Source organism: Poecile atricapillus, chromosome 9 (genome assembly GCF_030490865.1).
Source record: "Poecile atricapillus isolate bPoeAtr1 chromosome 9, bPoeAtr1.hap1, whole genome shotgun sequence".
In the NCBI taxonomy this organism is placed as follows: Eukaryota; Metazoa; Chordata; class Aves; order Passeriformes; family Paridae; genus Poecile; species Poecile atricapillus.
Genome location: NC_081257.1, coordinates 9,132,437 through 9,146,195, shown reverse-complemented (window position 1 = coordinate 9,146,195; position 13,759 = coordinate 9,132,437). Strand labels below are relative to the sequence as shown.

Sequence of the window (13,759 nt, the reverse complement as noted above, 5' to 3'; positions counted from 1 at the left end):
TAGTAATTGTCTCTTCATGCTAATTTTTGAGAACAATCTGATGTAATAGATTGTAATTTACCACATCAGAGCCTTGGCAAAGATTTTGTTTTTTACTTAGTATGAGACCCCACACCAAAAACCTTTTTTTGCTATCACAAATTCAAACCAGAACATAATTTTTTTTGACACTCCTTAGTATACAAAACTTGGTATCCAGCCCTATTTGTATCTATGAAAAGCAACTTTTTAAGGGACTAAAAACTAAACTAAACAGCTTCTCTTCTGAGAAACTGATAGCCTGGTTCACATTTTAACATGAAAAATATTACAACAAACTGTAACATTTTCTGCAAGTTCACCTCCTTATTCCAGCAAAGGAGATCAATGGATAAATGTGCTTTGTAAGCTGTTCCAGTCTATCAAAGGAGCTAGAAAACAGTTCTTTTCTCCAAGAAAAAGATTCTGGTCAGAGCTTCACATTTTCTTCAAGGAATTTCAGGTGCCGAGCCTTCGCACTGTAACTTATGTACTTGTCTCCCATGTGCTCCCGCAACTGCAGCTGTTGAGAACATACACAGAACAAAACCCACAACATTTACTGGCACTGAAAAAAACCAGAAACTACCAAGATATTAACAAAAAAATACCAAAGCACTCAGCTGAAAGAAGCATGTGAAGCTTGGAAATGTAGGTGAGAGAGAAACAAAATGAATATGGTTGTTGTCTAAAAGCATGAGACTTTCAAATGCCACCCAAAAATTTAAAATACAAGATCATCACAGGTTACAAATACTGCCTGGGTAAGTGTAAGCAAGTTTTGAATCAAAGGAGCTGCAGGTATTTCTCCTTCACCTTTATTAGGCATTGATGTTAAATTATTTCTTATTTTGGACATAAGAGGCATAAGGCAAGTAATCTGAAGGCAAAAATTTGAGAAAAGAAATTATTACTGGAGAAACAGCACAGAGTAAAATTATTTGAATCCCTCACACCTTCCCAAACTCAGGGACCATGGTACAATTCTAAAGCTTTGATGGTTTCTGAAGAAGTTGCAGATGAACATAGTCTACACCTAGAATCAAACTCAAGAGTAAAAATTACAATATTATTAGGTCTTTGCCTGCCCATGGCTACATAAAGACTTTCTGGAATCAAGGTTTACCCTATCACAACAGGGTAATGATCCTGCTCATTTATCTAAGTTTATAAAGAAATTAAACCATTTTATTATGAAAGACATTCACCTCTCTTTTTGCTTCGTCATCTTCTTCCATGATTCTGTAAACCTTCTCAAGAAGTTTCACTCCCAATCCTTGCACCACATCAGATCTCAGGATTTCAACCATTCTCCTAATCTTGTAAGGGACCGATAACATATCTATCAAAAATAAAATACAATCAAAAAATCAGTGCAGTAGTAATTACTTTCAGTACAGACAATTTTCATGTTCTGCAAAAGAATATGGGATGACTCTTAAGTATTACCACAGAATCCCAGAGCAACAGACCTGAAGGAATCTCTTCCATTTTTAATTCCTCTGATTCATCAGGTGATTTTCCATGCAAAATCAAAGTGTCTCTATATTTTCTATGAAGTTTAAACTCTGGGGCTGGGGTTGAGGTTACACAGCACTCAGAGCTCTCCTTGGAGTCCATTTTCAGTGTCCATGTCATCAGCTGCACTAAGTCATTCATTTCATTCACACTGCTTTTCCTGGGAGAGAAGGAAGAAATAATTCAGTCACCATCATAATGCAACTTCCACTCTACATTCCAAGGGCGTGCGATGAGTTTATTGAGGTCCTAGTAAGTATTTCATGTTATATTCTTTGTTGTGCTGTAGTTTTATCAATAGCAACATCAGCACTATTTCATTTAACAAAGGCTCAGAGCCCGGTCACTGCAAAACTCCACAATCCTACTGGCTACTGCTGACTGGTAATGCAACAAATTGCATGTTTTGAAAGCTGCTTACACTGACAGAAATCAGAGATAATTTCAGCCTCATTTACAGTGGAAAGGAAGCATATTGGCACTTTTTAATTTGTACTTTTAATGTATCCTGAAAGTAGATGTCCTTTGGTGCTGGAAGATTGGTTTCCTGGGAAGCTACAGTTCACAAAATCAGAAGTAAACAATCCCATGGCCCAGAAAGTTCAGCATGGAAAGTGTACAGTTACAGAGGGACAAGAATTCAATGGGGCTGTTTCCCTCTTATGCATCACATACTTCTTCAATCACTCACTATGCAGAGATAAAGTGTGAAAGCCATTTTTTTTACACTCCAAGTCAAGGTCCAGTCTGGCACAGTATTAAACAAAATCCTTACTTCTCCTTGGAATCACCATCAGACTTGTCTGTAGAGCTTGTGGAAGAGCTTAGCTCATCATCAGACAGGCAATGGGCTTTCTTTCTCTAAGGCAAGAGGGAATAAATAAAAATATTCTAATAGCTGAAAGTAATTCAGCAATATAATGGCATAAATTACTCTTCCTACATGGAAGCAATTCTTTTAACAAAGTTTACCTGAGAAATACTGGGATCCGATGAGGACTGGGGAACTTTAACACAATTTTCCACAAGTGACTTCGCTTCAACTACTGCACCATTTAATGCCTGTCTCGCTGGAACCACTGAAAGGATGACATTTTGAAAATATTTACAACTAAGCTGTGTGTATTGTGAATTAGTTCCATGCTCATGCAAGAAAAAAATCTATCGCCTAGCAGAAGGCAGGCAGGGAGGTAGGTATTTTGCTAATAGAAAACACTGAAACTTCTGTCTGAAAGTGAATATTCTACATTTCATGTACATTGCAAAGATAAATTGTCAACACAGAACACAATTGAACATAACTAAAAAGCAGAAAAATACAGGCATGTTAACAGAACTTCTTATTTAACACAGAACTAGCCCCTTAGTGCACCATTCTGAAGATGGCAGTGAAGAACAGGCAAGAAGTTGTAATTTCCTCATGAAGAAGTTATTAGCCTACTTACACATAAACTGTTAACATGTAAACATAAAAATTACCAGAGGGAAGCATCTCCCGAGACTGTTTCAGCCTCCTCCGTTCTCTTGCTGACAAGGGCCGCTCCTTCAAAGGAAGTTAATTTGATATTAATTTGCAATCACCATTATGGCTTTTGTTTTCTAATCACCTATTAAGCAAAAAATCCTTTTCAATTTATATGGGAGAGGGAGCTATTATTTAATGCTTAATTATTTATTACAAAACTGTCTTCAATGTGACCAGTCTGAACTCTAGAAAAGGGGCTTCTGACCTCCAAGGCTCAGCAAGGCTCATCCCACACTGAGCGGAGCTTCCCCTGAGGCAGAAAGCTACTACACATTTCTTTACTCACTGTGCACACACTCATGGAAAGAACTGCTCAGAAGGAATGAGACAAAAGCAAGTAGGCACAGTTTTCATCACTAACCTTTGGAATGGCTGCTTGGCTGGGTTTGGCACTATCTGCAGGCTCAGGGTGCTCTGCACCCCTCTGGGCTGTCTTTGCGGTCACATCAGAAGGAACAGGTAGAGGCCGAGGAGAAACTGCTCTGAACTTGACAAAGTAGGCAATAATTTATTATTTTTTTATTATTAAACGTTTAAGTACTCTGTAATCTAGAAGACATTTTTGCATGGTACAGCTGAATGCCAGAGATTTTGAATCCTACTGTAATCTCTTCACATCTCCCAGTTTGATCCTTCCCTCTCTACATCTCTGCTTGCATCCATTTCCCTTCTTTCCATCCTGGTATCTTATTCCCCTTCTCCCAGACTATTTTTCAGCCAAGGCCTTTGCAACAACTGTCCCCACCCCCAAATAGCAAAACCCAAAAAGAAAACCAGGTTATCAGTCACCAGTCACCCCTTTCTCTAGCCTTGTGCCTTTCCTCAAAGAAACCTCCCTGCTCAGTGTGGAGGAACTGACAGGAGCTCTATCCTGTGTGCATGCCAAGATTTTCTTCCTACAGTTTGCACTCAGAAGCTCAGGGCAGCTATCACTCATCTGTTCTAAAGCACTACTAAACCACAACCCGCCACAAGTAGCCTTATCCACAAAGATACTGACTTGTAGTCACAAACAAATGTCCTAATGGAATTTCCTAGGAAAGAGTGCAACCCAGTAAAGGCACAGCCCATCTGGCACACCCACCTCATCCCTGTGAGGTACTGGGATTTTCAAATATTTACTCAGGCTGCTTCTAACAGTCACCTTCAGTGATCTGCATTTGTTACCACTGAAGTTATACAGACACACATGAAACAAGAACAGCATTAAAACACCCACCCTTTTTTAGAAAATAGGTCCCACGTTTAAAGAGGAAAAACACAGGAGTCTTAAAGGAAAGAGGAGAAGTATTTTGCAAGTATCTGCACCTTCTCTGAGCAGCCTTCAGCAAGCTCTCTCTTCTGCTGCTGCTGCTGTGAGAGAGAGGGTTCATTGACAGAGCTGTGAGGCTGTATGTGGAAGGTCATTTTTCCCTGAACATCTCCTGAAGCTCCATGACTGACATCATCCTAATAAGTAAAAGCATTTTTTAAAAAAATGCAGACTTGTCATTTCCAGATTTATACAAAAACACTTAAACCCCAAAACCAAAACAGGCCGCTTTACTACTTGGACTGCAACCACCTTAACATAGCACAGGTACAACCACAATAAATTCTTACTTCAGAGATAAAATATCTGTTGTATCAGCATCTTTAGCTACTAAACCTTCAAAGAAGGACACTTACTTGAATTACAGCAGGAACAAAGGGTGCTAGCAGCTTTTCAGTAGAATCCAAGCTCTGCAACAAATAATTATTTCTCATTAAAAATCTCATGGTAGACCAAAATGCAGTGAGAGGACAATTACCACCATTAGTCCTCAAATCCAAATCAAGATCATTCAGGCCTATTTACAACACAGAACAAAAGTTACAAAACTATTCTTACCCTCTGTTGTCAGCTGGAAAACCAAATTTTTTTTCCCCTGTAAAAACAGAATTCCAACAATCTAGGTAGATGCAACCCCAAAACTACTTCAACCATATTGCCTTTGCAAATCTGAACCTAAGGCTCCTAACTAACTACTTAAGAATCTCAGTAATCACATCAGCAACATCCTACTTTGACAGAAAAACATGTGCAGAAGCTCTGTAAATTGTAAAAGCTGGCCAATGGTTAACTCAATTCCAAATAAATTATGCATTACCAGCTCAGTTTGCTTTTGGTCTTTTGATACAGGCTGCAGTAGTTTCAAAGTGTCATCATCATCTTCCACAGAATCAACAGAAGATGGCTGAGACTCAATACTTTCAGCTTTAAAAGCCTGTTTTGCTCTTTGCTGTTGTCCATCTTCCTTAATTGGTGGGTTATTAGATGTTATTTTAGAATGGCCTGGAACATGTAAATGCTTTGCTTTATTACTCTCTGTAATACTCTCACTGCCACGCTTCTCCCTTCCACACTTCATCCTCTCTGACATGGAGACATCAATGTTCACTCCACTGATGGTAGCTATGGAGTCTCCCAAGCTGGTCAGATCATTTTTGCTTGGTTTTCTTTCCAACTCAACAGCTGGTTTCTCTGAGGGACAAAATTTGGTGGCTTTACATTTGGTGACGCAATCTTCTTCATCCTAGGATTAAAAGAAAAAAATTACAAGTCGTTAGCTTTTGGGTTTTACACACATATGAAAGAATTCTCTAAGCACCTAAGGAAAATCAAGAACATACCAGAGCACATAAACTGAAAGGAAATTATGATCAATAACAGATTAGGAGCCTCAAAAAAGTCAAAATCCACATTTTTAAAGAAATACAGATTTGCAAATGACCTCTTTCAGGTATTGGTTTATACACATGGAGTACACCTACTCTTCACCAGGACCATGAAAGAGAAGTTGTGCTCCCTTGGCTCTTCCCTAAGGGAAGAACAAGCACCAAGAGCTTTTAGGATGTGCTCCACCACATATATTCAGTACTTTAACATTGAAAGCTCAAACCCAGAACAGCAGAAAACAAAAAACACACACAAGATTAACCATTACAAAAGGTTTGTTCTAACCGCTGGAAAAAAGTTTAACAATAAACAATTTTGGTTGACTATAATTAGTTTATAAATATATGCTTTTGATTGGAAAAAAATATTACCACTTATCATAAAATATTTGAAAAATTATTTAATCCCAAATACTCCAAGAGTAACTCACATAAAACCAAGTATTGTTTACTTAACATCTTATAGATATTGCAATTAGCTTCCCTGATCCACAGCTGTTTAATTACTTCCACTCTTATCTAAAAATAATTCCTTCCCTAATATGAATATTACACATTGCTGGAATTCAGATCTAATATTCTCAGGCATGCTCAAGGCACTTATAAAACTGAGATGTTTATCTAGAAAAAGCAAGAGGGATTTAGGTTTTGTTGGCTTTTTTTGAAGGTAAAAAACCCCAGTATCTTACAACTTTGTATTTTCTAGCTTGCTCAGAGGAGTGGTTTTGGTGTGTAACATTCCTGCTGTGAGATTCATTCTTTGCTGAGACGACAGAACAAGGGTCTTTAGGCTTAGAATTCACTGTTTTCTTATGATTTCTAGCAGCTTTCCTGTAAAGAAAATGGAAGTTGCTCATTCAATCACCATCAACAAGGTCTTAAAATATTTCTTTAGATTATACTAATTAAAAAAAAAAACAAAAAACCCACTCTACTGAAGAGCTTTCATACGAAGAGTACCAGATACTATGCACAGTACCCTCATTTTCAATTCTAGAAAAGGAGCTTAAAAACACAATTCAGACTCTGCCAGCAATATACACTTGTTCTGCAGAGCACCAAGGTCAATTCTATCTGGAAGCAGTAAAATAACTGACTAAACCTGACAAAGAAAAATAACTTTATCAGTGTATATCAAAAGGAACTTGGTTTTTCAACTCCCAGATGATAAACGGCCTCAAGAACCATATGGAAAGGTGTGTGTTTTCTACCAATTCTGTATTTCTAAGCACTACAAAGTTTTATTCTGAATTTACAGAAAAAATATTTTCCATTCTAATTCCCTCATATTTTTCAAAGAATTCAAAGAAACTCATGTTCATATGCTTTGTAACTGCACATAACAAAACTTACTTTATCCTGCTGCAAAACCCAGGAAAAGTTGTAAAAAAAAAAAAAGATTACTATAACATGAATATTTTGCAGAGAATCTCTCAAATGAAAATGTCTTACGCCTTTGTGGCTTCCAGAAACAAAGAAATCTGTTGTTTAATATATGGCTGTCGCAGGATGCTTTTCACACTAGGTCTTTCCTCAGGTTTTTTATTGAGCATAGTTTGTATTATTTCTACCAGCTGTGGGCTGTAATCCTTTGGCATGGGTGGCAGCTGTGAAAGGAAAGGGAAGCCTGATATTATTTAATATATTCATCAACAGGGGCTACTGCTAGAATGTTTATTTGTGACCATTATGGTCAGCTACATAAAAAAAATTGTATAAAAAACAGACTCATTATTCAAATGCTAAAACTTGCCCGACTGCTTAATAATAAACAAAATACTGAAATTCCAACTATGTGTCTAAGAACTGCTCCTAACTATTAATATGAACAATAGAAGTTCTGTAAATAGGCTTAGATTATAAAAAATAAATCCATATTAACTTCATTATATGCCAAAGCAAGAAGACACTTAAATAAGCTAATTGTCCATGAAAGGAAAATGGCATCACACAGTAATTTAATATTTATGCAATGTTTATGCAAAACCAGTCACCATCATAATGAAAACCAGAAGCAAATTAAGAAAGTCATCTCAGGACTTCGAAAATTAATCAGTATATGCATTACATTATGAGATAATGAGAAACTCTAGCCATATCCACAAGGGAATAACTCCCTTGGTCTGATATCACATCGTCCACCACCATGAAACAACAGTCTTACTTATGACGGTGTATATTACATGCAAGTATTTTTAACTCCATGCAATATTTCTGATTAGAAAAGATAATCTCAATTTCTAGATAGAAAATCCAAGCACACATAAGAAAACTCAGGAGTTTTTACCTTCCCTTCAATAATTCGGTAAGCCAAGGAGTTCATGTCCTTGGCATTGAAAGCGTGTTTCAGTGTCGCCATCTCATAAACACAGCAGCCCAAGGCCCAAACATCAGACTGAAAAAAGGGGAAGAGAAAATGTTTGGGAACTTCTTATTGGTAGCACAAGTTTTATCTTTGGACTTAGTTAACTGCTTTCAAAGAGGCCTTTAATAGCACTAAGCTAATTAAGACAAATTCCATTGCAAGCTTTTGGCTTCAGTCTTATTCTTCCATTTTTAATTTTGATCAAGTGAACTATTTTCTTACAAACATCCCCATATTTTCCCAAAAGGAAGTGTAGAAATTAGCTATCTCTGGGGGGAGAGTTGCTTGTTTCCTTTCTTAGTACAATATCCATCCTAATTGTAAATGAAAAATCTTGATTTTTCATTGGAAGAAGCTCCCCTCTCAGCTCTTGCTCATTGCAGACACTCATGGTGTGTGTGGTTTACAGCAGGAGCTGAACATATTTGCTTTGTTCTATTTTAAATTCACAATAACACTGCTTATTCCTCTCATTAAAATTTCCTTTTCCTTTTCCTTTTTTGGGTTGCTTTTTTAATGCCGTTATTTCTAATACAACTTTTGAGTGTAAAACTTCCTGTCTGGCATATAATAAATTCAGAAAGTGCATGTCTCTAACACAGACTGATACTTCTGTTCCCATTCTCTGTCTCTCCAGCTGTGAGAGGTACAGGCAGTGTGCTGAACACCTTGGCTGTGATAATTTAGCATGTGCTATGAATTCTCAAACACAGTTCCAGAAACAAACATTCCTACAAATCTCTCTCCTAATTTTTGTTTGGTCTTTGGGAAGATTAGAAGCACTTGGAAACAATAAGAAACTCAAAACCACAGATATTGTAATGATCTCAGACAAATAAAATAATGTTCCCAAGAAAATAGAAATGACATTTTCATACTGTACCTTGTAGTTGTAGGGTTTGTTAGAGAAGAGTTCAGGGCTCATGTAGTATGGGGTGCCTATGAGTGTGTTGGCCATGTCATATTGGTTTTCCAACACTCTGGCTATTCCCAGGTCTCCCACTTTGATTATATTTGTTCGTGTCAGGAAAATATTCTGAGTTTTAAGATCTCTGTGTAGAATGTGCTTTTCATGTAAATACTAGGGGAAAGAAAATTACATAAATAAGGTTAATTAACTCCTAATTGGTTCTTTTACACTGAAAAGTAAAATCTCATTACACAAGTCAAAGAAAGAAAACACGGAAGTGGAAGAAACATAAATCACTCCCAAGGTCAGGAGTGACCTGTTAAGGCAGTATTGGTGAAATAACATTAAAAGTGACTGATACAGGCAAGGGCCCAAAACTTGGCACTACTTTAACCAAATTTAGCCAAAACTTGGTTCTTGTAAATCAGCAGAAAAGAGGAAATCAAAATGTAAAGTTAAGACTGTAACTCACTTTCTGCTCCTTTCATTTCTTGACAGTCCAAAAAAATTTCAGAGGAAATTACAATGTGAGCTTTGCGTAAACAGGGAAGAAAATTTGTCAAAATAAACAACAGGCGATACCCATAATTAGCGTATTTTTGACCGTGACAGCCAACTTTTAGATAGAATTTTCTGTCCAATTTCTTATTCTTTAATGTTAACATCTATATCTGGTCTTTATTGCTGTCACAATTGCCTTTAAAGTTTGATAACCTCCAATTACAAATTTAAAAGAGTAGGATATGGCTCAATAGAAATAATGTATTAGTAGTCTAAATTTACCATTAAAAACAGCAATAAAAAGAATGAACACAAAATGCTTCTGAAATATGCTTTTTTTTCACAAAAAAATGCATTTTGTAAACTTAATGTTAACTTTCAAAACAGAGAAGCATTTCAGACAATAGTTGCAAACACCCCAAAGGTAACCACTGTCTACTGTGCTACAGAGGTGTGGACATAAAATATGTCAGCAATTTCTTACTTAAAATAATTCATTTGACTGCAATAATCCATTTTTAATATACTAATAACCACGGTATTTAGATGCTAACCCAGCCAAACAGGAATCCAAAGGCTGCAGCTTAGCTGGAATTTTTTAAATACCTATAAAGTCAAATTAAGATTGTATCTGAAGGTGACAAAATCACATTTCAGTGTACCTGCAGTGCCATGGCAATCTGGACAAACCACTCCACCACCTGATTCTCAGGCAAGAGTTTTCCCTTCTGCTCCTTGAGTTTGTGATAGAGGTCTCCTCCCTCACAGAAGCCCATCACAATGTAGAGGTGGCCATCATCCCCCTGCCAGGACTCTCTGTAGGTGACAATGTTGGGGTGTCTCAGCTGGGACAGAAGCTGTGCCTCTTGCTCTGCTGCTCTCCTCTCACGGCTGGAAGCACTTCTAAGGTTTAATTTTTTGATGACATACTGTAAAAGACAAGGCAAGGTGTATGGTAAGAGATGAAAGTAACACTGCAGAAGCCCTATGGAATTCCCCAGATCTAAAGGAAATGCAGTGTTTGAAATCTCCATTCATTATTCTCTATGGAGGCTGCAGTTTGGCTGAAAGTTATGCACAATTTCTTCTTTTCTACTCTTACACCATAAAAGTGGAAAAGGTGTGTTCCATTTATCCACCTGAATACAACTCTGCTCAGGAATTTTGTGGTGTTTTGCTTTCTTCTGACTAATGTTCACATTTCTCTTTCTCTCATCTCTCTTTCTCTCCACACATTTTTAAGTGTCTGTCTGTCACTCATCTTTTAAGCCTGAAGTACCTGTTAGTGCACCACAGTTACTCTCAAAAATGCCACATCAATAGTAAACTTTAATATATATAAAGAATGCAATCATATGCAAACAGAAGATAAAAGTCATCTGAAAGAGACAAAAGGTCTTATGCTCATTCCTAAATTTCTTTTATTCTTTATTAAGATGGATCAAGATTTTTTCAAAGCTACATACAAAAGTTGTTATCTACTTCCTTAATATGTACTACATGTAAATGTAATCCTAAGGAATTTCAGGTTTCAGCAAAAACATTCATGAAGCTGAAGATGAGACAATAAAATCCATAGAACACTTTCATCACCCACAATACCAATATTTAGGTCTGACTCTGGCCCTATCCTAATAAGAATTTTGTAGGACATCACTTTAGGGCATCAGCTTTTCATAGAACAATCATGTCACAGTTACATGGTTTGAACATGCTCTTATTGGAGAGGTTTGAAATCAAAATTTTTAAAACATTTTTACTTGCTAAATTTTAGCATCCTCAGAGATGGTTCAGTGTCTGTTCTCCAGGCTGTGCCTATTAATTAGCCCAGCACATTTAATTAGTGCTGAGGAGATGCCCCTATATACCAAGGGAACCAATTACCCAGGAAATCTACAGCACCTCATGATTTTGTGTTTCAGAAGCCTGCTGGATAGAACCTATGATGATCCAAAGCTTCCAGGAGGAATATCACAAAGCTAATTGCGTACAGCATTAGTTTACAACCTAATTTCAAAATAAAATAGAAATGCTACTACTACTGTGTTCTTTGTGACAATTCAACTACAACTCTATCTTTGGGCATGGATATCATTTAAGCTTATATTAGCAAGTTTTAGAAAATGCACACCAAAATGCAAAAAATACATATATTAGCCTTACTTTAAACCTGACATTGATTATATTTAGTTTAATGAGCATGTTTTCCTGGCAAGATTCTCTACTGAAGTCTATTGCAATGCTCTTCCACCTTATTTGATACCAAATTGTGTATGAATTCCATTTTGTTTTGTTCTAAACACTTAAAGCTACTTGACCTTCTCCACAAAAATCCAGCAATCAGTTAACAGCAAATATGCTTATGTAAGACAGAATTTCTTTCGCAGAACATGTGGCACTGTGCCAAAACCACAACAAAAAATCCTGATCGTCGTGCTACAGAAGAAACTTTGTAAAAGTTGGCAAAAGATAAAACACAGTAATCCACACCAAATATTTATAAAGCAACTACAAACAGGAAGCAAGGCTCTTGCCAGTGCTACTGACCAGCAGCACCACAATGAAATCCAAGGACCTGTATCCGAAAGTGACCTCAATGTACTGTTTACTTTTAGGATGAGGTGAGCAACTCTTTGAGGACATTGGACTGTGCACCGTGGTGATGGCCTGGAGGGAACAAGTCCAGCCATCACTGCTACCCAAGCCAGGGGTCACAGTGATTTGCCTCGGGATTCCAAGCAGGGAAGTGCCCTCATCCGAGAAGGTCACACCCTCTGATCCCTGCTGGGAACAAACCTCCCATCACCGCCACTAAAATCCCGAACATCAGGCTCACCCAGGAGGTTCCTGTGGCACTGCTCTCTGGATGTTCTCCATCCCCATTCTTTGCCTTCTCATATTTCCTATCGAACACCTCTGCTTTGGCCAGACTAGACAGATTATTTCAGTTTTCCAACAAAAATACTTGCGCTTCTACTCTGATGCAAGCAAAACCTTCCCGGGAAGAGTCGTCTCCACACCTTTAACTCAAGTTCTTATAGACGAGGGAAGAGAACGGACACATCAGCTCGGGTGGCTGCAGCCACACGCCAACACCAGATGATGATCGCAGCCACACCCGGACACACGGTGACGGTCACAGCCCCACCCTGACACCTGGCCGCAGTCACACCTGCACCCCCACACGATGCCATGTCCTGGTCGTGCCCAGGGTGGTCAGGGCCATTAGCCAAAGCCGGGCCACAGCTGTACAGACGCCGCAGCACCCACAGCCCAGCCCCGGCCATTCCCCTCACGCCGAGCCCCGTCCGCCGCCGTGCCCAAACCCCGCGGCCCAGCCCCTCGCTACCTGCTTGCGGTCCTGGCGGTGCCGCGCCAGGCTCACCTCCCCGTAGCTGCCCTTGCCCACGGCCCGCAGGAAGCAGTAGGCAGCCAGGGGCATCCTCCCACCGCCGGGCCCGGGCAGCACCCGCTGCCATAGAGATGCCCGGGGCGGCCGCGGCCATGGAGCGCCCGGCGCGCAGCTTCCCGGCGCGGGAGCGGCGCCGCCGCGGCCATTTTGGAAGCGGGCGCGGCGGCCATGTTGAGAGCGGGCAGCGCGGCTGAGGGAGCGAGCCCGCCCCTCGCTGCGGCCCCGGGACAGCGCTGTGCCCTCAGCGCCCGGCGTGACGCGTGTGCCCGGCGGGCTGCTCCGCCACACCCCTGTGCTGAGCCCGCCACAGGGACACGGCTGTGCCACAACGCCTGCCGTGAGCCCCGGCTCCACAGAACCATCCCGTCCCTTTGGATGGGGTAGGGAATTGGTTAAAAAAATCTCTAGGCTGGGTAAAAAGGAGCTCCTGGAGCTCTCCCGTGGCTGAGCACCTCATAACACTGACTGCAGGAAAACCAGAAAATAGAATGTTTTGTTTTCCCTGAGCGCGTAACTCCTAGTTCCTCGAAGTATGTCTTTCATTACGGGTGAAATGAACCAGCTAAAAAGTTTAAGAGAGAATTAACACTGTCAAGGTAACAAACACAGGAAAATGGCCCTGCACCTGCAGGCTGGGTGCACGCTGGACATGCAAGAGGCAAGACCTGGCAGCTCGGACCTGGTTTCAGCCATGAAGATAAATAGGAACCCATGTAATGAGAAGTTTCCAGACTGGACAGAATACATGTCAAATAACGATACCTAAATCGGGTACCTGAGTGATATGGAGAATTACAGGGATACTTTTGAAAT

At 39.5% G+C, this 13,759-nt stretch overlaps 1 protein-coding gene across 3 annotated transcripts; it reads right to left on the bottom strand.

Annotated features, from left to right (window-relative positions):
• Positions 1-80: 80 nt before the first annotated feature.
• NEK4 (NIMA related kinase 4) lies at positions 81-13,059 on the bottom strand. 3 transcript variants are annotated; one of them, XM_058844619.1, is made up of 16 exons: positions 12,884-13,059; positions 10,197-10,463; positions 9,007-9,204; positions 8,046-8,153; positions 7,211-7,365; positions 6,448-6,589; positions 5,191-5,616; positions 4,730-4,783; positions 4,370-4,510; positions 3,423-3,548; positions 3,016-3,079; positions 2,509-2,615; positions 2,312-2,397; positions 1,491-1,696; positions 1,227-1,360; positions 81-586 (listed from the first exon to the last, which is right to left on the bottom strand). In XM_058844619.1, the coding sequence occupies exons 1-16, from the start codon at positions 12,974-12,976 to the stop codon at positions 578-580; spliced, it is 2,316 nt and encodes a 771-aa protein (XP_058700602.1). In that variant the 5' UTR covers positions 12,977-13,059; the 3' UTR covers positions 81-577. The 3 variants fall into 3 exon arrangements, with proteins under 3 accessions (XP_058700602.1, XP_058700600.1, XP_058700601.1); XM_058844617.1 differs by having other exon boundaries at positions 81-541; XM_058844618.1 differs by lacking the exon at positions 4,730-4,783 and having other exon boundaries at positions 81-541.
• Between the last annotated feature and the right edge of the window lie 700 nt (positions 13,060-13,759).

Excerpts from the sequence above, each read along its gene's own strand:
- NEK4 (XM_058844617.1), bottom strand. The coding sequence starts at position 12,976 with ATGCCCCTGGCTGCCTACTGCTTCCTGCGGGCCGTGGGCAAGGGCAGC. Across the intron at positions 10,464-12,883 it reads ACCGCCAGGACCGCAAGCAG|TATGTCATCAAAAAATTAAA; the intron begins GTAGCGAGGGGC and ends TGTCTTTTACAG. Across the intron at positions 1,361-1,490 it reads AATGGAAGAGATTCCTTCAG|ATATGTTATCGGTCCCTTAC; the intron begins GTCTGTTGCTCT and ends TATTTTTGATAG.